A 24,829-nucleotide genomic window follows, 5' to 3' on the forward strand; every position below is an offset into this window, starting at 1 on the left:
ACTGTCCCAACACTGACCGCCGTCCCCACACCGTCCATCGTCCCCACAACGACCGCTGTCCCCACAACAGCCACTGTCCCCACAATGACCACCGTCCTCACACTGCCCACCGTCCCCCCGTAGACTGCTGTCCCCACACCGACCACCGTCCCCCCATTGACCACCGTCCTCACCCCGCCCACTGTCCCCGCATCAACTGCCGTCCCCACAATGACCGCTGTTTTCAGCTGAATCTGTGGATTCTACTGCAGAGACAGGTAAGCAGGATTTGTGAAGACAGAGGCATCATTTCCATACGGGTCCATTTCTGACACAAAGGCACCTTTATGCAGCTCAGAAGAAGATTCAGGATGAAAAAAACCCAGTTTGGTGGAGACAGAAGATTATAATATCAAACCGAACCGTCAGTGAGTGAACGGATAAATGTCACCGTTTACATATTCATCTGTTTGGAACGAGACGAGAGACGGAGCTGGACGAGACATGGATGACATTTCACCATCCAGGAGGACGACAGCTGCAGGAGGACAAGGACAAAGACGAGGATGAAGACGAAGACAAAGATGAAGATGAGGATGAAGACGAGGACAAGGTCAAAGCCAAGGATAAAGACAAAGATGAAGATGAGAATGAAGATGAGGACGTTTGAAGTCAGGGGAGGCGGGTTCTGGATGTTAGTTAGACGTCTTCAAATCAAGTCCCTCCATTAAATGACCACCGTCCAATCATACATTAGCAAAGATCATGAGACGCGAGAAGTCAAAGCCCCACCCCTTCTAGTTGTGTCCAATCAGACGACATTCTATTCCAGTCAACGGTGAGAGACGAGTAACGTTTACATCCATCATTTACTCATGTGATGTTTGTCTGTTTTAAAGATCATTTTACAATTGAATAAAGTGTGAGCTTATGGTACAATCTGATGTAAAATTTATACATATTGTCATTTTATGCTGTCAATCAATGATGGAGACACTGGGCTTATGTCCAGCTATTGATACATTTGACTGAAACAGTTATATTTTCCATCAGTTTTCTCTGTTTTGATATAATAACCTTTACATTTACTCTGAATTTTAATGAACATCTACATGATCAGTGAATTCAATATAGGAAAATGCATGATTTACAGTGAAAAATGAAAAATAATGAAGATAATATTGTAATAAACGGTGTTAAATCACTGAGAGAAGGCCAAATGTAAACTTATTTAGACGTCATGGAAATAGTTCTAGATGTTTAACTGTTAAGTGCTCTGAGTTTGACTGAACACCTGTGTCATTCAACCACTAAACATATGTTAAACCGAGGCCACGCGATGCATTAAACCCTCATTCAGTCCGAGTTGGAGGCTTTTGTCTCCTAATCTTTCTCTGAAAACTCATCAGAACTGGAAACCGTTGGATCTAATCTGTTTGTGTTTTTACTCAGTAATTATCCACATATAAACATCATAATTATTTTAATAAGGGAGTGAGTTCTGACATAGTAAATGCTGGTTGTACGCCATCATTATGGGCTGATGTCACATCCTGTCACCGTATGGAGTCGAAAAATAAACAGGACTGAAAGGAAGCAAAGTCCTGAATCAGAAAACACGCCCATCTCCTGGTGTCCAACATGTCCCTGGTTTCTACAACTGTCCTGTCAGTTTTTACAGCGTTAACTCCAAGGCTGATCTGTTTTCTGTGGTTTATCCTGGATTTCTGCTGCTGTAAGGCCTGAAGTCAAAGCCTCAGGGTGTTTCTAAAACCTGCTTCTAGTTTAAGACCAAAAACAGCAAAAGTTGTGTCTCGTCGGGAGTAAAATGTACAAGAAAACATCATGAAATGCCACAAATTCCACCAGGGAAACATGTTCTTGGGTTTGATGACGTAAATGTTCACAGATGCGTCCTTCATCAACTTCAGGTCAGGTAATGATCCGCACATGGAGTTATAGTTGGTTTTTACTCTGACAACCTAAAAAAAACAGCCATGTGACCCAGTTTGGGCCCTGACCCTCAGTGGAAATACATTATTATTAGAGGTTTTAGGTTCATTAGGAGACGGGACTGAAATGTTCAACTCATCACATCAACATGAAGCTCCACCAGTCCAAGCCATCTGATCATCTTCAATCAGACTTCAACACAAAACCACCCAAGCATCACCTGGTTGACTTCATTCCCCTCATGAGACATCACACATCCATCCATCATCCATTCTAACCATCCATCCATCATCCATCCATCCATCCATCCATTCTAACCATCCATCCAACCGTCCATCCACCATCCATCCATCCTCCATTCTAACCATCCATCCATCCATCCATCCATCCATCCATCCGATTCTTGCATTTGCAGAGTATGGTGCAGCTCTACACGAAGCTCTATGACCTTAACCCACAGGTATCTGACCCATAGAGGTCTTTCTAATCACCTAAAGTGCATAATCTGCACAGTGTCATAGTAATGTCAAAATGCATTTCATACAGTTTATTATGAACTTTTCTACTTTTTTTTTGTATTTCATCAATTTGAGTCATAAACAAATACTCAATAACTGTCATTTTTTTAACCCTTTAAATGGAATGTTTGTATTGTAAACAAACCATATATTTGATGCCAAAAACTTTTTTTTTTTTGCAATATGCTACATAAAAATTGGATTACTTGTTTTTTATTTTTTCATCCTGTTATATATCAATGATTAACACCAACACTGGTTAATATACATTTTTGTTTTTTGTGCTAGGTCAAATGTTAACAGCTAAAATGTGTCAGTGTGCATTTTGTACTCACTTGGTAGAAGGGTGTTAGTGTAAGAATTTAACAATTTATAATGTGATGATTTTAGTGGATGGGTCAGAATTTTAAAAATCATGCAAAAAAAATGAACAACTTTTGACTTCTGACCTAAAACACATTGTGAACTAGAAAAGCACTCGGAGAGCGCAGACCTCCGCCAAGCGCAAAAATTCCCCACATAATCGGTGATACAAATCCTACATTTATTTTTTAAAATAAAATCCGCCTTCTGGATCAGATCCGGATCAGCCTTTGAAATGTGATAGAGGACCCCATTGTCAATTCCTGAGTTAAATTTCATGAGTTTTGGTCAATAATTAAGCGAGATATTGGGAAACGAAAATTTTGGCCCCATTTACCACAATGTTAACGAAAATTTCAAAGTGATCCAGAATCCAGGATTTCTTCCGGATCACCCCCAAAAGTTAATCATTTCTTCCTTATCCCGTTTCCAACAAACCCTGAAAATTTCATCAAAATCTGTCCATAACTTTTTGAGTTATGTTGCACACTAACGGACAGACAAACAAACAGACAGACAAACAAACCCTGGCAAAACATAACCTCCTTGGCGGAGGTAAAAATAATACTTAAGTGTAAAGTGTGTATAATATGCTCACCCGGATACCAGAGGGTTAATTCCAGCAGAATAAAAGAACCTGTCTGTGGTTCAGACTCACCTCCACTGGGTAGCGCCGTCCGTTGATGCTGTGTTCAGAACCCTCCGATCCATTACTTGGACCCCAATGAAATTCCACTTTCTCGGCCTTAAACCTCCCTGGTAGACCCGCTCCCCGCACAAAGTAATCATCCTTCAACATAATGGCCACTGGAAAAAAGACACAAGCAGAACAACAGAGCAGAGTGAGTGGTCATACATCAGTGAACATCTTGTTCAACATACATAGTAATCAGTCGTCTGCACTGGCGCTGGAGGAAAATTAGAGTGTGTTGCTGGTGTGAAGGTAAGTATAGAGAACGACTTCAACACACAAGACGAATGTTTTCCATGTTACCGATACACGGCGTCAAGCATCTTTAAGACACAAAGGGACGTGAAAAGTACATCCTTTCAGACACGCTCACAAAAGACAATTTGGTCATTGTCCATCAGCCGCTGAGGAAAGTTCTCAAATGAGAGGCTAATTTGCAAAATTGTTCCCTTCAGTCGGTGCAAATTGGCCTCGTCGGGTCTTTCTATCACAGAACGTGGATAGAAGTACCAGAGCCTCTTAGTTTTACATTCACAAATGACCATGAATGGGTTTCAGTGTTCCATTAGTCGACACTGTCACTGCCATCAGTGCTTCAGTTTGGACAATGACCCCATCGGTTTTTCAGTAACGTTTTGGCCACACCTCCATGAATCTGGTAAAGGAGGAGTCTGGGTTACATTCAGTCATCAACACTATATATTCCTAACAATACCACCCCAAGAGGGAGTGTTGCCTTTGCTATGACTAAACTGGGAATACTACGACACGGAAGCAACCGATGACACAGGGAAAAATCAGTTCATGAAGTCTGAATGGCTGGAGTTGAAAATGGGCAGTTTAGGGGGTAGTTTTAAGTACAGGTTTTGGGTTATAGGTATAAACTATTTGGACAAAAGTATGTGGACAGATTGAATTCAGATGTTTCTTTTCTAACAGGGGTCTGGGATACAAAACAACAATGACTAATGTCATAATATCCTTTAATATTGGGATAAATATCATTGCATTGGTTATAAACTATATGGACAAAAGTATTGGGACACATCATGTCTACAGCTGTAAGATGTCCTGTTCAAGCTGATTTGACATAGAAATATAAACATTTCCTTAAAATCTGAAATACAATACAATATTTATCCCAATATAAAACCACATTAATAAATTGTATGTTCACCAACATAATGTCACTGGAAACTCTGACCAAAGCAGTTTCAGTGGAATAATTTCTGTGGAAATCCGACTGAAATGTATCCAGGACATTATTTTCCTCCAGGAACACTGTGAGTTCCTCTGAAATTATTTTTTTTCCAAGATTTTGGATAAGAAAGGAAGTTGGCCTGTTGTGTAATGCTGCCTTCAGGTGCTGCTGAGATGATCCTTTCCACTTGTGAATTCTAAATTACCAGTGAACTGTGTTCAAGATCTTTTGTTGTCGTAGTGAAATGAAAAATGTCTAACAGTTTATGGTGACCTGATACAGCATTTTTTTTTTTTTTTTTGCAAAATGTATATACTATAAATGCACAAAATCATCAGCTAACAGCAGGATAATGTTAATACAACCATTGTTTATCAATGGCCATGAATCCCTCGTTGCTCTCCACCATGTTGAAAAGGTCAAAGGTTATTTTCATCTTGTGGATCTAATTTTTCCCACTTCTCCACTGGAAAATCTGACATGAGGGGGCGTTCATGTGCAATTTTCAAGTTCGTAACTAGTATATACTGTAATTCCAAAAGCATGTGAAGGCAGCATAACCCATTCACTATGGACACGTTCATTGTTCAATACTAATACTTTAATCACAGGATGAATACAACAGGGTTTTATACATTTTAACACCATCTGGGCTTCATGGTTCCATCCTTCATTAAAGTGTTCATCCAACAGACTGGATCATAATCTCAGACCAAACTTCCTCTTATGGTCCTTCAGAATATCTGAAGTCCAACAGGGCTTGGATTTGTTTGTTTTTCTCCCATGTAAAAAGTCTAAGAGGCTGGAGAGGTTCTGATTTGCTGTCAGGTTCTGTGGTTCTGGACTAATGAGCCCCTCCCCCCCTCATCCCAGCATCATGCTGCTGATCCACCAGGTGATCCTTCTGCAGATAAAACACTCATCTGTCGTTTAGAAACACTGCACATTCTATGCATAATTCATGGACGACGCGGGGACATTCGTCTTGTTATCCATGCATTATGTAGCGGCGCCGGAGCAGAAGCTGCGCGCCATTTTGTTTCACAGCTGTTGTTTGTGTTAGCGTTTTTACGCCGCTCTCCACACGCTGCGGTGTCCAAATCCACTTAAATTATGCTCTGCTGTGTTTCAGACAGTGCAGGTGGTCGTCTTCATCAGCCCGGTTCTGGCTCCGCCTCCAGGTCTCGGGTTTCAGACAGTGGCGTGGACAGTGATGATGGACGTTCGATGTCAGTCGTCTTAAAGTCAGAACCGAGTCCGTTCAGGTACAGGACGTCCAGGTCGGCTGTATATGACTCATCGTTTTAGTCGTCATGTCTTTACAGAGTCTGGTTTATTCCAGCTCTAAATGTAAAGGGTCATGAGGTAAGTTTAGTTATGATGTGACGCTATATAAATAAATTTGATTTTATTTACAGTCAATGAATGATCAAATTAAAGCCTCAGACTCTGGGAACCAATGAAAAACCCTGAAACAGGAGGAAAATTACACACAAATACACAACAGTGTCATGTGATGATGTTACTGTGTCATGTCTCATTAAAGGGGTCATATTTTGCAAAACCCACTTTTATTAGTCTTTGGTTCATTTATTTGTGTATTTGGACCCTAATAGTTAAAATGAGTAGATTTCTACACCCCGTTTTAATTCCTTCTTAATTTATTACGTCTATAATTAGTTACATCACGACAAAACACATTAACAAAACCTTTGCACATATAAGGTCAAGACTTCTGACAAGTATTTCTCAGTGTACACCATAATTGTTTGTCAGCAGCAGCGGTTGTAGTACATACTGAAAATACGTCCAAACTTTGAGCCAATTACCTAAAATGTTGTTGATTCTATTAACAAACACAAGTGGCTGAACGGGACAGAGCAGTACAGTCGACAACCTGAAGGGGATGGGGCATGAAGTGGCTCATTTCCATTTAAAGGGCCAGCGCTCAAAACGACCTTTCTGGTGTCATTACTCAGAAATAGGGTTGAAGATGGACCTGTGGAGTTGAATTAATCAAGAATTCAGACCCAAGCATAGCATTAACAGTTTATGTAGACCACAGGGAAATGTTTTAAAATGATTAATTCCATATATACATATTTATTTATTTATTTATTTATTTTATACATATCACTCCTTTAAAGCCTTCAGAGACAGTTTTCACATTTGGTCTAAACCAGTGATTCTCAACTGGTGGGTCGGGACCCAAAAGTGGGTCTCAAACCTGTTTTCAGTGGGTAACGGGCCTTTGTCTATGTTAATAAACCAATCCTGTGTTTTATTTTTTATGGAGCTGAGCCCCATCCATTCACACTCCCCAACAGTAGATGGTGGTAATGCGCTGTAATGACAATTAACACCACACATTTCACAGAATAAAAAAAACAAAAGTTTATGTTCAAAACATGGAGAAACTCTGGTATGACAACGACTCCATCAGATATGGTTTTACCTCCACTGGACAAAAACCTGTGTCTTCAATAAGTGACTGAATGAACTTTTCATTTTTAACGGAGTTCACTTTTTAGTTTTGGTTGAAATGGATCTAATTTAGTGTGAAAAGGAATATTTCCATCTTTATCATCGCCACCTGCTGGTCAGTTTGGTTCATCATTAAACTTGTCTTCTGTGTTTTCATACTGTAATATTCTATATTATCTCAGGCTCTAAACACAACATCTGTTTATTAAATACATTTGAAAAGTTTAACTGTTATCAGTTTGGGTCTGGTCTTGTCATTGGGGGGTGATAGGTCCAGAACCCAGACCAGTTCAGAACCACTGATCTAAAGTTTCACTTGGACTCAGATGTGATTAGAACTTGGCCACCAGTGGTTTTGATATTTATAGATTATGATCCAATCACAGCAGTCAGTGACTGATCTGATGGTTCGAGTTATTGATTACGACATGCTCTGGACTGTCCAAACAGCGTGGGCACATCTGCTTCTCTTTGGTCTCATATCCCATCAGGCCCAGCCTCTGGGCGCTGGACGCATCCTGTCGGTTTGTCTCTGGTGAAGGAAAGGCCACGACGCCGTGAGCGAGCTGGAAACCAGTCGCCCTTCGACCGCCAAAAGTCAACCCAACCGCCTCACCTCCAGCCAAGTCCTCGTCCGGGATTTTCTTGAAAAATTCCTGTGAAAACCTGGGTTGAATCCACGGGAGTGTGTGAAACCCTGAAGCTCTACTTCAAATATTTTCTTGGCTGTGAGTTTTCAGAGTTTGTCCCTCGGAGCTAAATGTCATCATTAGTATGTGAACGCTGAGTCTCTGCAGTCGCTCATTTCCTCTGGATTGGGTTGAAATCTGCACTGAACATTGGACAGACCCTGAGGATCAGTTCTAACATGGATCCATTGGAAATAGCTGCAGCAAAAATCAAATGAATAAACATGAAGAATTTTTCAACCGAATGGATTCTTTAATTCTCATTCATTTCCATCTCCAGTTTTCTGTGTTGTTGTAAATCTGTCACATCTACAACTTATTTGGTTTTGCATAAATCACTGCCACAGATGTGTTAAATATATCTCCAGAGCTGAAAAACACACATTATTACTGTAAATGTTTCCATGATGCATTACCTAAATTCCCTCTAAACTGATTTATGTTTTATTATATTATATCGATCATCAATCTGTGGTTTTATTCCGTGTATTTATTTCTTCGTCTGTATATAACAGCAGACACCTGCAGACACCTTTCATTTCTATCTGACTGCCTCGGCACATTAGCATCAGTTTCACCCACATATGTTTGACTGACTGTGGAAATTGATAGATTTTTCTGTTGTTTTTGCTCCGAAGCTTCGGGCTCCGAGGCTCCAATTCAGCTCCTGACGTCACAGCCCTTGAACGGTGAACTCATAAACAGCTGCAGGAGCCATGTTTTTAATTTCCCTGGTTGTTTCCACCACGTCGTCGTTCTGAAAGTGAGCTGACATTTGCCTGAGTGGGTGACTGTATAATTAACACTCGGCTGCAAAAAAAAAAAAAAAAAAAAAAGCCACAGTTACTGTATGTGAGGCTTAAGAATCAGCAAACAATGCAGGGTGTATGTTAGCAGGATCTGGAGCCAAATGAACCTGAACGCTGTCGATACCATGAGTCAAAAAACAGGAATGAGATTTAACACTGATGTGGAGAAAGTCAGTGATTGACTGGAATGAGTTTATCTTCTAAAAGTTTGAGAATAATCCCCCGAAGAAACCACCGCCATGATAAACACTGTGTCTAAGTTGCCCTCCGTGTGGATTTATGTAAATGAACATTATCTAAACACTTGAAATTAAAAAGAAGAGGCAGCAGACGAGGCTGACGGTTATCACTTCACTATTTGCATTAACAATCAAACCTCTGGCTCAGAAAATCAGACAGAGACAGGAGCAGAATGGAAAAGCTGCACTCACTTTATATGCAGATGATGTGATATATTACAGTGTTCAAATACCACTCATTTACCACTTCTCCAAAATATCGGATTACAGTATAAATATTAATAAAGCGGAAATTATGTCAGTGAATTTAGAAGGTTTTAAGACCTTCTGAGACACTGTGGTTGTAACATTTTTCTGAAGTTAGGGAAATGTCAAAGATGCGAAAAAAAACAAACCTGTCAACCAGTTAAAAGGTGGTTTTATTCTAAATCCTGAAAAATAATGAATAAAATATAAAAATAAGTCTGAAAGCTGGAAAATACCCATGATGTTCATTCTACATAGAAAAAGACCTAATGAAATATTATTTATCCATTGACACGTTAATGTCTTAATGTTAGATCCTAAATGCAGAAATTAAGAATAATTTTCATAATTACATGCTAATTAGTTTATAATCATATGAAAATGAGAATCATTGAGTTTTGTTTTGTTTTTTTTTAACCTGAAAATGAAACTGGGACAATTTTGGTATTTTATTTAGTTTTATATATATATATATATATATATATATATATATGTATATGTATATATATATATACATACATACATATATATATATATATATATATATATATATATATATATATATATATATATATATATATATTTATTTATTTATTTATTTATTTATGTATTTATTTATTTTTTAAATTTTATTAATATGGGGTGATGATGTACATGACTTCCACTACATCTGAAAGTGGATCAGATTTTTTATTAAAATTCTAAATAAATAAATGCAGACAAAACCAAAAGAGTCTAAAAAAAACAATGTTAAAACTGATCTGGACCAAGAATTGCTTTGAATCAAGTGTCTATTGGAGAAAATGTCTACGTAGAATCCATTAAACCTGCTCTGACATTAATGATGGGGTGGTTAGGTGGTCCTTCATGAGTCCAGGTCCAGGTCTACACAGCTGACTGTGAATAGCCTACATCTCCATAACCTGTAGGTGATTCAGCCTAAACACTGTTCAGGTGAATCTGAACAGGTTTGGGCTCATGGTGCTGCAGACGTCGTCATCCTGTCATATCGGGTTGAGGTGATACACGGAGATATGGTGAAGCGGGCGGCCTCAGACCGTGATTGGTTCAGAATGTGATGTAACTGAGCAGCAGGAGGGGATGATTGACAGCTCAGATCTGGGCTCTGGACGTCACACTGTGCTCTTACTCTGCATTAGGCAGTAAAGACAAACTGGAATCTGACCTGAACGCAGATGCATTTAATGGACATGTTGAATGTCAGCATTGAGACACCATGGAAAATACTGAGATGGAGGGATGGACGTACAGCAGGAGCTCCAACTCTGACTGAATCTGACACCAACCGACTCAGAAACCACAGTAAATAAAACATGGACTAAGAACAGTTTTACAGACAAGGTTCCATCACTTCTACTGCAAAATTTAACCACAATGGAAGAGGAAAGCAAAAGAAAAATAGGCAAAAGAAAATGCTGATGTTTTTTTTTGCTCATTTGCGTAAATATTAAAAGTTTTTTTCTTTATCATCGTGTATAAACTGCTTTAGGTACCCCAACCCCCAAAGGCGAGGCAAGGGTATTGTTTTTAGTTCGGTTTGTTTGTTTTTTTGTTTGTTTACTTGTTTGTTAACACTCTGGCAGAAAAACTTTTGTTTCAATTAATACCAAATTGGGTTTATAGAGTGCCAGTGACCCAGAATAGATCTCATTGCATTTTTGGAAAAGTAGGTCAAAGTTCAAATTTTTTATGAATTTTCAGAATCTTTTTTCTTCCCATTTACTTTTAATGGGCAAAATTTCACGTGTGTAGCAGCAAAACTATTGGTTGAATTCATACCAAATTGGGTTTATAGATTGCCAGTGACCCAGAACAGATGTGGTTACATTTTGGTAAACGTAGGTCAAAGTTCAAATTTTTTATGAATTTTTAAAATCTTTTTTCTTCGCCCATTTACTTGTAATGGGCAAAATTTCCCATGTCTATAAAAACATCAATTTTGTTTCAATTTGCTTCAAACTTGACATGTGTATAGAGGCAACTGATATGCTGACAGCAGCACACGCATAGACATGGTGACATCAGCTGGATCGATGCCAAAGTAAACTACAATACATGCGAGGGGCGGGGTTTGTTGTACCTGGCACCATTTGTGTTTCTTCTTGTCAGTTGAGGAGTTGATGGACATATGCACCTGGTTTCAGTTTCAGTTTCAGTTTCTGGAATGAGCCTCTGTCAGTTTAACCCTCCAGCATCCAGGTGAGCATATTATGAACACTTTGCACTTCATGTTATAAAAAGCCATATTTTTCACTATTTGTTTTAGGTCAGAATTCAAAAGTTGTTCATTTTTGCATGATTTTAAAATTCTGATCCATCCACTAAAATCAGCACATTCTAAATAATGTTAAATTCCTACATTAACACCCTTCTACCAAGTGAGTACAAAATGCACACTGACACATTTTAGCATTTGACATTTGACCTAGTACAAAAAATAATAATGTATCTTAACCAATGTTGGGGTTAATCATTGACATATGACAGGATGAAAAAAAAACAAAAACAAAAAAAGAAACATACAATTTATATGTAGAATATTGGGGGGGGGGGGGGGGGTTTGCATAAAAAATATGTTTGTTCCATTACAAACATCGCATTTAAAGGTTAAAAAATATGACAGTTATTGAGTATTTGGTATTTTTGTTCATGTATTAAGTTGATGAAATACAAAAAAAGTAAAAAAAAAAAAAAAAAAAGTTCAGATTAAACTGTGAAAAACATTCTGATATTATTATGACACTGTGCAGATTATGCGCTTTAGGTGGTTAGAGAAACCGCGTTGATACCGAAGGGTTAATATTAGTCTCAGCTCCACTCTGAGGTTTCTCTTCACTAGTATTCATTTCAAGGCTGTTTAAATAATAGAGACGAGGTTTGTTTCACCTGAGGGGACGTGAACATGAGGTCAGATGAATTCATGGTAAATATGTCTGAATTATTGAACGACTGCAGCGAAGGAACGGAGACGTGATCCAACATAAGGAGCTCTTTAAAGCTAACGGGGATGTGTTTGTTTGTGTTGGTTCCTCTGGTTTCCTCTCAGATTTCCTGAAGGTTTGCTGTTATTGTGTTTGGTTCTTACTTCATCTCGTAGTTTGACAGATTCGTCATTACTTCACAGACACATTTATTCACTGAAACTGTTTCCATTGCATTTCATTTTTTCCTTCCTCCAGTATGTTTGTGATTTTTCTGCGTTTCTTCCAGTGAGTGGCCGTTTGTAAACGTCCTCATCGTCTTCACTTCCTGGATGTTTCCATTCTTTATACTTCATTGGGTTTCTGCCTCTGACTCACATGTTAGATTCTACTTATTAGTTTTTCCAGTTTGCACTAATCCCTGCTTCATGCATTACTACTCCCATATCACATATATGTTTTCCACTGCATGAGCTTATTCGTCCATGTGAAAATAAACCGAGCTACAGTTCAACTGTAGACGATGCATTTAAAACATCAGCATCATTGTTTACTTTCAGTCTTTTTTCCATAAATAAAACTGTTTCTCAAAAGTTTATTCATGTATTTGCTCTTATATTTTACAATGCAAGTATTTACAGCTACAAAAAAACACTAAAACTACTGTCGTTACCGTGGAAACGATACATCATCTCATCTCGTCTGATTGGTTCATATGTCCAGTTTTAAGTATGATCCAGATGGAGTTTTGACGTCATTTCAAATGTCTAAACTTTTATTATTCCAGGTCATTATCTGTCATTTCTGACTTTAGTTCAACCTTTGTTTGAACTTAATTTTTCACTTTGACAATGATTTCTGAATTTAACTATTTCATCTTCTTCAACTTCATTCCTTCATTTTAACAATTTATTCCTAATTTAAACTATGCTATTCCATCTGAATTCAGCCATGATTCCGCAGCGCTTCAGTGATCTTCCAACAAACCTTCAGCTACTTCAGCTCCTCCTTCAGCTTTCATTTCACACATAAACACTATTTCTGCTTTAAACCATTTCAGCTTCATCTTCAACTTTTATTTTTCACTTTGACAGAGATTTTCCCACTTTACATTTTTTTCAGCTTCTTCAATTTTTTTTTTATGGATTTTTTTTTATCGAATTATACATTTTAAAACACTTCCCTGTGGTCTACATAAGCTGTAAATGCTCTGCTTGGGTCTGAATTCTTCATTAATTCAACTCCACAGGTCCATCTTCAACCTTATTTCTGAGTAATGACACCAGAAAGGTTGTTTTGAACGCTGGCCCTTTAAATGCACATGAGCCACTTCAGGCCCCACCCCCTCCAGGTTGTTGACCGTGCTGTTCTGTCCCATTCAACCAATAACTGAACATTTTAGGTAATGGGCTTGAAATTTGGACATATTTTCAGTATGGACTACAACCGCTGCTGCTGACAAACAATTATGTTGCACTCAGAGAAATGTTTGTCAGAAGTCTTGACCTTATATGTGCAAATGTCGTGACATAACAAGTTATAGATGTAACAAATTAAGAAGGAATTAAAACGAGTTGTAGAAATCCACTTGATTTTTGCCGAAATTAATATAAAGATAGCTTTGTAGCACCTGGAGGGTTCAAATTCACACTTTTTGAACTATTAGGGTCCAAATATACAAATAAATGTACCAAAGACTAATAAAAGTGGGTTTAGCAAAATATGAGCCCTTTCAGCAATTCCAGCTGAATTCAGCCATGATTTGGCAGCAGTTCAGCGATGTTGCAGCAAACCTTCAGCTATTCTCAGCAACTTCAGGTCCTCCTTCAGTTTTAATTTCACACTTTGTTCTACTTTATACTTTTTCAGTTTCTTCGGTTTTCATATTCCACTTAAGCAATACTTTCTAACATAAGCAACTTCAGCTAAATTCGGCTGTTTCATGCATTGTGATGGCCCATGTGAACCTGATGGGTCATGTATTTCTGTTTTGTTTGTATTTTGTTGACAGCTCTCTCTCCTTCTCTTCAGTGCCACAATTACTGTGATTTGTTGATCAGCTGCAGGTGTGTGTGACTGGCAGAACCTGTCGCTGATTGGCTGGGAGTGGGGATATAATCTGGCTGCTGCTGATTCTCCGCCCCCTTCTCCTCATCCCATGTCCATTGGTGGAAGCCTGGTGATTGTTGTGTTTGTTCTGAGAGGTTCTGTGAAATTAGATTAAATATTTTAAAAATAACAAAAAGTAAGGAGAGGCCCTTTTTGTTTTGAGTTAGGTCACACCGACTGTCTTTTGTTTCTTATTTTGTTTTTTGATAATTAGGAAAGGTTAGGGTTGTGACATCCTTTTGTTCGTTATTTTGGGCACCACTTCTCTCTTCTGAGTGATAATAAATGTCTACCTGATTGTTAATTGTAACGCTGGTCTGGGCTTCACATTCTTGGGAATGGGGCAAGTGGCACAACTTTGAAATATGTTATGTTCAGGTTCCCCTTGGCCAGGGACATAACAGCATTTTCATTCATTTAAGTCTTAACGGCAACAGAAGTATGACTTTATTCACATGTTCCAACTGATAAATGTATGTTTTCCTTCATTAGGAAAATAAAGCATAAAAAGCCAATTAAATCACTAACAGCAGTAACTGAAATCATTACGGCGCATTTGTTCGTCAGGTGTGTTTTGCTCTTGTTATCGAGGCTGATGAAGCAGGATTCATAACCTAATTGTGTGTTTATTCATATGTCTGATTACATCCAGCCCTGCATCCTTGACTGAGTGAATGATGAGCTGTGGAACATGGCGGCGTGGCGCTCACAGCTGTGCTCTGGGCAGCGTTTCGAGGGCTGTCGGCGCCGTTGCCAACCACCTGTGGCCTCCTCCTCTCAAAAGCCTTTCAACTGGCTTTCTCCAGCGAGGGGAAAGGATCATCCATCTTAGTGACAACCTGGAATTGTGAAAAATACCTGTGGCTGACAACGAGGGTCCTCGAGATGCCAGGAGAGCTGAATGCAGATGGCCTCGCTGCCGAGTCCGCCGCCGCCGACACCTGCCGCCGCATCGTGCTAATGCAGCCGCTCTGAATGAATATGGGATGTGTAATCTTCATCATAAATGACTGGCTGCATATTGCACCTGTCTTGTTTTATAATCGCGTGGGAGAGTGATGCAACAGATGTTTGACAAGGCGACACCTGCCAATATGAGCTGAGGTTATTAGAGGAGTCACGCTTCAGCTTTTCATTCGGTCTGAACGCAGGTCTGTCACCGCCATATCTGCCTCCAAACATCATCTGATCAACGACGACGACAAATCCAAACTGTTATTTCAGCATTTATGGCTCCATAATGTGATGTGTAATGAGAAAAACATGATTAGACTCAAACAAATATTTGTAATTACAGCTACGAGCAGCAGTGACATGGCCCCGTGGCCCACAGACCACAACTGGTTTTAACAGGAAAACCCAGACAAGAAGGTCCATGTGGATGTGCCAGATCTCCTGTTCATGTCAGGGCTTGGATCCAGGAGGCGTTGTCACGAGTCTGGACCTGATACCAGGTCTATGACGCATGGAAAACCCCACGTCAAAACTCAAACAGAAGAAGGAGGAGGTGTCACTGATTCATTTCAGGAAAGCATAGTTGCAGTGTCCCTGTATGTCAGCATCCTGTTCTATGTGAATCAATACCAGCTGAATGTGTGAGGTTGTCAGGTTCTTTCTCTGTTAGAGTCCTGTGGTCTGGATGCAGGAGATCAGTCTCCCAATAGAAGTGCGTGATACTTTCACTGGAGGAGAACTCAACTCATTCAGTCCAAATCCATATATGACTTCTATCAGTGATCAATAGGAACTAGATTGATATCTGTAACTATTTACATGTTATAAACCATCAAAATATGGACCATTAGAAGGAAAGGAACATTTATAAAATGTCCAAAATTCATGAAAAAAAAAGTCTAAAACTGAGAACAAACTTTATTGACATTGTCCCAAAGAAGACACAGATAAAATATGAAATGAATCCGACCAGTCGTTTCATCAGAGATGTCTGAAGAAACTGCTAATGAAGATAACGATGGACACAGCGCCTTCACAATAGTTCATTGGCTGGTGAGATTAAAAAAAAAAACAAAGCATCTCAACTTGTTGTGTCACTGTGGAATCAGAAATCGATGTTTCACTGTCAAGATCTTTAGATGAAGTCACTGTAGTTTATTCTTAAGTTTATTCATGTGTGACAACATTAACTTATTCTATGTCATTTTTAATGGTAACACAAACACAAACATCAGAGTAATATTGTATATTCCAAACAACATGATGGACTTCCTGTTGGGTTTAGGGTTTGGCTCCATCAGGTCTGGAACATATCTACTAAATGTGGTGCACCTACACCAAACCATACGTTGGGGTGTCATCGATCCATCACTAGCAAAAAACATCTAATGCCACAGTGACACTGTTTATAAAAATATACCCATGTACATGGATTCATTCTCCTGTCGGTGTCCCTGAATCTGGAGTTCGCCCATGAGCACCTACAGTGGAAGCTTACTGAAACTAATATGCGCTAAATCTAATTGTTAATGCTAATAATAAGTGATGTGTGTGTAATATGAAGGATTAGATGCAGATACTGAATTTCCTGATGTGGATGGTAAAGCCAGTTAACCTTTAACCTTTCAATGACAGCTTAATGATCATGTGTGCTATGTGCTAATGCTAATGCTAGATACAATGCGTGTGTATTATGGGTAAAATGCAGAGAGGAATTTCCCTATGGGGACTGTCAAGGGACGATTTGATTCTCCGGATGATGTGAGTCACACATGACATCGTCCGGAGACTCAAATAGTCCCTTGACAGGGATAATAAATTGAGCTAACCTTTAACTTTTTCAGTGGCAGCTCACCGCTAATAACATGTGCAATGTGCTAATGCTAATTGCTAGCACTGATGCTGGTGCTAATACTGGTGCTAATGCTAGGTACAGTGTGACAGAATTTCCCAACAGAGATAATAACATGAGTTAACCTTCAAACTTAATTTTCTATTGTAAAAGAGGAGTTTGTTAAAGTAAAATATGTGGAAATGGAAAGAAATGAGCCAAAGTTGTGAAATAAAACATCATGTTGGCTCTAAGTTTAGCGTCTTGACCTTATACATGCTTTTACTATCTTTGTGTGTTCCTGTTTCTAATACGGGGCTGATCTTTTTCATTATGATATTTATTATATTTCTAGAGTGTCCTTTTGAGCCAAAACTAAAATGTAATATTTTCTATGTTCTGGTTATTTTTAGGACAGAATAATCCTTCAGCTATAGGCCGTCCATCTCGGTGGTCAGTACCTGAGCCTTTTTCATCATCTCTAAACCCTGCTTTATTGCCTGCGGTGGATGAACAGCAGACTGATAACGCTGAGTCTGATGGAACAGATACAGACAAAACAAAGACATGTTCTGTATCAGAGCCAGTAAATGGTTTCATCCAGACACGTGGTTCGTCCTTATGTTCTGTCAAATACACCCAGACTCTGGTACATGTATATTTACTGTCACGGGGCTTATTGGCGAGGATTCACTGTCAAATACAAATACAACACTTTAAAATCCTCCTTTTAATAAGGCTGTTGGATATTCAAGTGCTTTATACTAGAAATAATCAGCTCACGTCTTCTAAAATCCATCTGCTGTGTTTCAACATCCAACTAAACCTTAAAGACAGTGAATTTTATGGAACCACACACTCATCAACATTAAGTGTATTTTATTTCCTGACTTTATCTTTGTATTCATTTATTTCTTAAATTACAGCATGAAATCTAAATAGTAGGACTAATAAAGGACAGTTTTATTGTATTTATTTCATTCCATACCAATATAATGACTTAATTCTTCCTATGTTGTGTACCGCCTTATCTTGTTTAACACTTCGTAAATGTGTAAAAACAAAGTTCTACACACATAAAGTTTTTCTTCACTACTAAACTCGTTACATTCAAATTAAAATATCTGATTAATACTACAGTTTCTAAACTAATACTTCCCATATTTTGGTGCTTCTATCAACACTTTATCAGGTTTTCATGTGTTCATTTTCTGGGCTACACAGCGTTTTATCGTCTACTTCCATTGTGTACATGAGGTCACTGTGTGGTCAAAGAGCTTCAGAGGGCGTGGTCGAACCATGTGACCGTCCTCATCCAATGGCATGTAGAGATGTAACACTGGTCAACAATTTATTATAAATGCTCCCCCTCAGATTAAATGTGCCTGATCGTAAATACTTTAATCAGATGAATTTAAACCAAATGACCAAAGTTCTGTTTATCTGATGTTCTTAATGTATATAATAGTGTTTATTCCACATATATACTGGTTTGTGTCCTTTAATCCAATAGATTTGTAAATGTTTCAGTAAACAGACCCTGTATAGCCCATGTATTCTAATGTGCAGATGGTGTTTTCCTTTGGACTCAAACCCATTTCAACATAGACTGAATCGATTAAACTACAGACAAACAACATTTGGACTGGAATTACATTTATTACATATAAGCTTATTAAATAATTTAAAAAAAACAAACTAAAGACAACACAGTATAATACTGTATACTAATAGTGACTCAAACATGGTGAAGTATCACTACTTTTATTCTGGAGGTTTTTTTTTTTTTTTTTACTTTACTTATTTTATTCTTAATAACAAGTATCAGTCGATGGTTAATTGACTGTTGGAAAGCAAAAATTAACTATGTTTGTAGGTTTTCTGTTTATTATATTGTTTCAGAGGATGGATGTAAAATCGATCCTTACGATTTGGACACAGTAAGTTCAATCAAATGTGTTGTTTTTCAGGAATAAAAATGACTTATGTCTCAGTTGGAACCAACGTTTAACTTCACCTTTGATTCCTTTGGGACTTTCTGCTTATTAATTATTCAGAGTTACTTGTGTAGATTTTTGTTGTACATACTTTATTTGCATTATTTCCCTCCCAAAAAAAAACCAATTGGTGGACATGGTGTTGATTCTTCCTCCTCTATGAACTTAAAAAAAAAAAAAAAAGAAAAGGAAAAAAAAAAAGAAAAGACCCTTTTATTGAGTTTTCTTTGTATGACCTGGAACTAGTGCAAATGTTTTATTATTAATTAAACTTTTGATACTTTTTGTCAAGATTTGTGTCTAGAAAATGTTTAACCAAGTGACTCATTTTGGTAATTTCTTCACACATTACAACACAGTGACAGCAGTAGTTCCAGTGAGGACAGTGGGGAAACAATCTCAGGTCCAATGTGGTCTCCAGGGTCTGTAAGGTCCACTTCTGCATGAACAGTGACTGTACCTGCTTTGTTAGGTACCATGAAGTAATGGTACCAATGTAAGGAATGATGTTCAAAGGGATAATGTGGATGTGGGCAGGTGTCTGGATCAGCACTTATGTTGGTCTAATATAGAGGTTCTCAAACTTTTTTACACTGGAGTACCCCCGAAATATACTTTTTTAGGCCAAGTACCCCCAACTATTGCTTCAGCGTTTTTGATTGATAAAAATTAGGCAAAATTTGTTCCTGTGCCAAAGGTGTCTATATTTTCAAAACTTTGTAAACAAACATATATTTAACTAAATATATATATATATAAAAGTAAATTAAATTTTATATGGAAAATATGACCTGAAAAGTACCCTCTTTCATTGATAAGAAAAATAAATAAATTGGTTATTAATTAAAAAATGAACCTTTCATCAGCAAAAAAATAATTACTAAGCTGCTCAAATAAACTCATTTTGAATAATATAAAATAGAAATGTTCTTAAAATGTTACCAAAGCTTAAACAAGATGATTGACAATAAAACTATTTATAAATGTATTTATTGCATTTTATATTTCAACATTAATTCTCAGTTATTTTGTATTTGGTGCATGATGACTTATTTAATGTATTTTTCTAAAAGAATTCTTACAAGTACTCCTGGGGGTACTTGTACCCCACTTTGGGTCTAATGTTCTAATGTCCTAAAATACATGCTCCTTTTACCTTACATGTGTTTTTCTTGTATTTTTCATATATATACTTCTTGTATTTTTTTTGTTTCCCACTTATGGGCAAGGAACCAAATATGGTAACTTCACTGACCTTGATTTTCTATACATCAATAAAAATTTTCGAAAAATTTCCCAAAAGTAATAAAGTCTTATGTCCTCCAATAACACACTAAGGTTGAAATGTTGAATTTCCGGGTATTTCTATGAGTGAACTATAAAATCCAGGCTTAAAATGTATTTATTTAAACTGGCTTTTAACATTCAGTTATGCTGTGACACATACTTGCATTTGTTTTTATTATTGATGATTATTGATTTTTATATATATAACATGTTTTTATATATAGCATTCAGTTATGCCGTGACACATACTTGTATTTTATTATTATTATTATTATTATTATTATTATTATTATTATTGATTATTATTGATTTTTATATGCTTTGATTTCATTGGAAAGCACTTTGGTCACTTTAAGTGTTGTAAAGGGCTCTACAAATAAATATTGATTGATTGATTGATTGATTGATTGGTTGGTTGATTGATTGATTGATTGATTGATTGATAAAGGGTTAAAGTAAAATATCAGAAGTCATTGGAAAGTCCGTCATCTGACTTTTGTATATGAACACAGTTGTTTAATGTTGAAGTTAATGTTTATGAAACTTGGCTCTTTATTGTTTTTTTAATATAATATGTTTCAACCCAGAGCATCTTAGAATAAATGTTCAACACGTCCAAACCCGAGACGCCCGGTGCTGATCTGACACAAACCCAGAGGCTGAACTGGGCCGTGGCTCATACCTGTTTTCCCAGTGTTCTTCATGGATGTTTTATTGGAGGATTCGGAGTCGAACCCCTCCAGTGTCAGCTCCTGATACTCGGTGGATACTTTGGCGTCCTGGTCCACGATGTTGACGGGTGACTGGTTTCTCTCTCGGCATTCTGGGTAAGCAGACGCCCAGCCCTCGTCTGGCCCGTACGTACCTGAAACATCACAATGCAGATACAGTTTGATGTGAAGACGAGTGGGTTTCAGACAGATATACGAGAACAGAATGACATTTCACGGGCGTCTCATGTCGACTGAAAACAGCTGACGCCGCGCTTCGCCAACTCATCTGAATTCCAATTAAACAGCGCTCGCAGAATAAACATCACGAGCTGCGAACAGACGCGGCTGCTGAAAAAGCAAAACACTTTCATTCATGTGGTAAATAGAGATTTCAGATGTCATTATCATGAGGCTGTGAGGTGAGCGCTACCGCCACCGCTGCCGCCGCCGCCACCGCAGTATCACACATACAAAGTCAATTCTCCACCGGCTTCTGCACGCCTTTAAAGTTCCCCTCAGTCAACCTCTGAGTCGGCATCGGGCTCAATGTTATAACCCGCCACCAGGAAACAGAGCAGAGAGACGACCTGCGACCATGGGAACAGATCTGGGCCAAAGGTCAGAGGTCAGGGTTCAACACCTAAGTTCACCCAAAGAGCAGAACAACAACAACTTCTATGTCAAATCCACCAGTCCTTCAACACTAACACAACCAGAACTTTATCTGACAGAGGATTCAACCAGAATCAGGTCTTTATCTGACAGAGGATTCAACTAGAACCAGGTCTTTATCTTAAGGGGAATTCAACCAGGACCAGGTCTATATCTGTCGAAGGACTCAACCAGAACCAGGTTTTTATCTGACAGAGGATTCAACCAGAACCAGGTCTTTATCTGACGGAGGATTCAGTCAGAACCAGGTCTTTATCTGACGGAGGATTCAACCAGAATCAGGTCTTTATTTGATGGAGGATTCTCCCAGAATCAGGTCTTTATCTGAGAGGATTCAAACAGAACCTGGTCTTTATCTGACAGAGGGTTCAACTAGAACCAGGTCTTTATCTGACGGAGGATTCAACTAGAACCAGGTCTTTATCTGAGAGGACTCAACCAGAACCAGTTCTTGGTTCCTGGTCTGAGTTTAGTCAAGACTCTGAAACACACCTGAGTCCACATCACAGATCAGGATCCACATACAGTGATTCAACTGCATTATTCTTGTCACTATGTATTACTTGTATTTATTGTGAATATAGTGATTGTAAAACAGATTGCATTGCAGATTCGAGTTGGGAAGAACAGTTTCTTCCATTAGCATCACCATCTGTAATTAGCCTTAAGGCTAAATACTAACATAAGGCAACATGTTTGTTATATAATCATTGTTTTGTGACATTTTCGAGCTGTTATTGTCTTTGTTCCATCTACATCTTGTTGTTTTCTGCTGCTATAACCTATTTTAATCTTGTTGATTTCCCTCCGTGGCCTAGAAACCAACAACCTGTCTTCCCTATTTTCCTTACATTCATGAGGAAGAACTCACTGAAATTTTTTTACCACAACCTGCCAATCACCTCCGCATTATGCCTTTTTTTTTCTTTTTACCTGACCACAAACTTAAGCCTATTTTCAATTTGTTATGTGAGATGAGGAACGGAGATAAACGGCCTCAGGAGCCATTGAATGGCTGTACATTCAGATATTGTCCATTGTGTTGGGCTCAGCCAAGGCTTGCATCAGTGCCATTTCCAATTCAGGCAGCGTCGTGAGCAGCCCAGACCTATAATTCTGCTGTCAGTGGAAACTAGTGGAGCTCTGCGATGCGGAGGCCGAGCCGTAAGCCATTAAAGGCGCTTTTCACTGAGATGTGACTGAAAATCAGCCGAGGTGTACTGCATTTGGCATTTACTGGAATACACTGAAAAATAGCTCAAGTTGATGTGTTTATACAACTCTTGGAAATAGCAGTCATCTTCCTCTGAAACCCTGCCAGCGTGGTGTTAGAACTGTGTAAAGGCCAGTGGAATCATGGGAGATAACTAGTCTGTCATAAGCGTATTTATTGTTGCTGTGAACTGCAGACAAGTCTGGTTGGTTCTGTTGTTTAAGGCTGTGGAGGAGGAACTCTGGAAGGTCAGTCCTCTGGTCCGGACTCAGTAAAAATGGGTTTAGGTTTGTAAAGTAAAGCATGAGTGACATGTACATCCAGTAACTAGAGAGGAAAAGAAAGAAGAAACAGCACTTCTTTGAACAGCTCTGACAATACATTGGTTAAAATCCAGATAAATCACATACTTAACCCCTAAAGACCCAAACACCCACCTTTAACCTAAACTATCTACTGATGGAACTGTTTTTTTTTTTGTTTGTTTGTTTGTTTTTTATTTTATTTATAGAACATTTTGAACATTTTAGAAAGTGATGCACAGCATGAGGTACAAGAATATAGAAGAGACATCGACTGCCACACTTGAATCTCCACCCACGGCCAGCCACTCAAAACCCAAACAAAAGACAAAGAAATATTTAAGGATAACAATTCACTGATGGAACTGTTTAACCCTTAATAGGTAACCATGGTGCCCCCCACAGCTACGGTACTTTATTGCTTATAGTATGAAAGGATAGCAATGAAACGAAAAAAATATAACAAAATTGTGCTTTATTTTCCAAATAAATTCTCCTTCACTGCGTGAAGTACAATTCTCCTTTACTGCGTGAAAACATAAAAAATTAAAAACGTGGGGTCTGCTGGGACCCCAGGTTACCTATTAAGGGTTAATACCTGTTGATCCACTAATCAGCCCCTCCAGAAAAACATGGTTATGTGATCGCATTATTCAATACACAATCAAGCAAATAGTGCACATTATGTGGGGGTCCGCATTTTTTCAAAAAAGGCACATGATCGCCACAATGTTAGCTCAGGAAAGCAGGCAAACTATTTTGCACCCCATGCAGCTGTACATTGGAACATAAGAAAAAAATTGACGCTGGAGCCACTTTACAAGCGTGAAACTTTTGATAATGGGTTCTGCTATGGTGATAGGTTATATGAACATAAGCTATAATTGCTTTAAAACAGATAACCTGCTCTGCCTCACTTTTGTGAAGCAGGAAGCAATTATTTTAATTTTGACATTTATGACTCATTTGTGCCATGTTTAAGCCATGCTTAGAAAATACAGAACTAAAACAGAACTGGCACTTTGTGGGATGTAGTGGATGTTTACTTATCATAGAATGTAATTAGATATTTTTCATTTAGTAGTAGCCTAGTTAGAACAGGGTGTGGGAGAACAATCTGTTTTTTACATTGAAATGCATGTTTTTCCAGTTCCTGCATATTTTTGCAACTTAAATCACATAAAACTCCCGCATATTCCATCGTATAATCAAGGATTTTTGCCCACATAATCTTTGGCTCGCATTTTTCTGGAGGGACTGACTAATCCTATCAATCCATGTAAATAATTGGAGTAAAATACAGTTTGTCATCTTTTCATGGTTATCAGATATGACCCACTTGGATGTTCAGAGGCTCCGTAGTTACCGTGGAAACACAATCATCTTCTACAACATTGATTCACCAGTAAAACTCATGGAGTTGGATCAATGACAGTGGATGGGCACACTGGGTTTCTGCTAAATACAAACAAAATAATAAATGAAATGATCAAAAAATAAGTAAAATTTATGAAATAATATATGACACTGACAAAATAAGCAACAAAATGAAAAAAAAAAACAGCCAAAAATAATAAATAAAATCAATTAAAAAAAAAAAAAAAAGTAATGGACAAAATTAGCCACAAACTAAACAA

General features: G+C 38.1%; 1 protein-coding gene across 1 annotated transcript in view; it reads right to left on the reverse strand.

Moving 5' to 3' along the window:
- The window catches only part of LOC115419034 (receptor-type tyrosine-protein phosphatase gamma-like), a 662,327-nt gene that overhangs the window by 178,460 nt on the left and 459,038 nt on the right, over positions 1-24,829 (reverse strand). The window contains exons 3-4 of the mRNA XM_030133641.1: positions 20,975-21,157; positions 3,472-3,620 (exon numbers count right to left, since the gene is read on the reverse strand). Of these exons, the coding sequence (XP_029989501.1) occupies positions 3,472-3,620; positions 20,975-21,157 (332 nt within the window). The remainder of the gene's footprint in view (positions 1-3,471; positions 3,621-20,974; positions 21,158-24,829) is intronic.

This window comes from Sphaeramia orbicularis, chromosome 5, assembly GCF_902148855.1.
Source record: "Sphaeramia orbicularis chromosome 5, fSphaOr1.1, whole genome shotgun sequence".
Lineage (NCBI taxonomy): Eukaryota > Metazoa > Chordata > Actinopteri > Kurtiformes > Apogonidae > Sphaeramia > Sphaeramia orbicularis.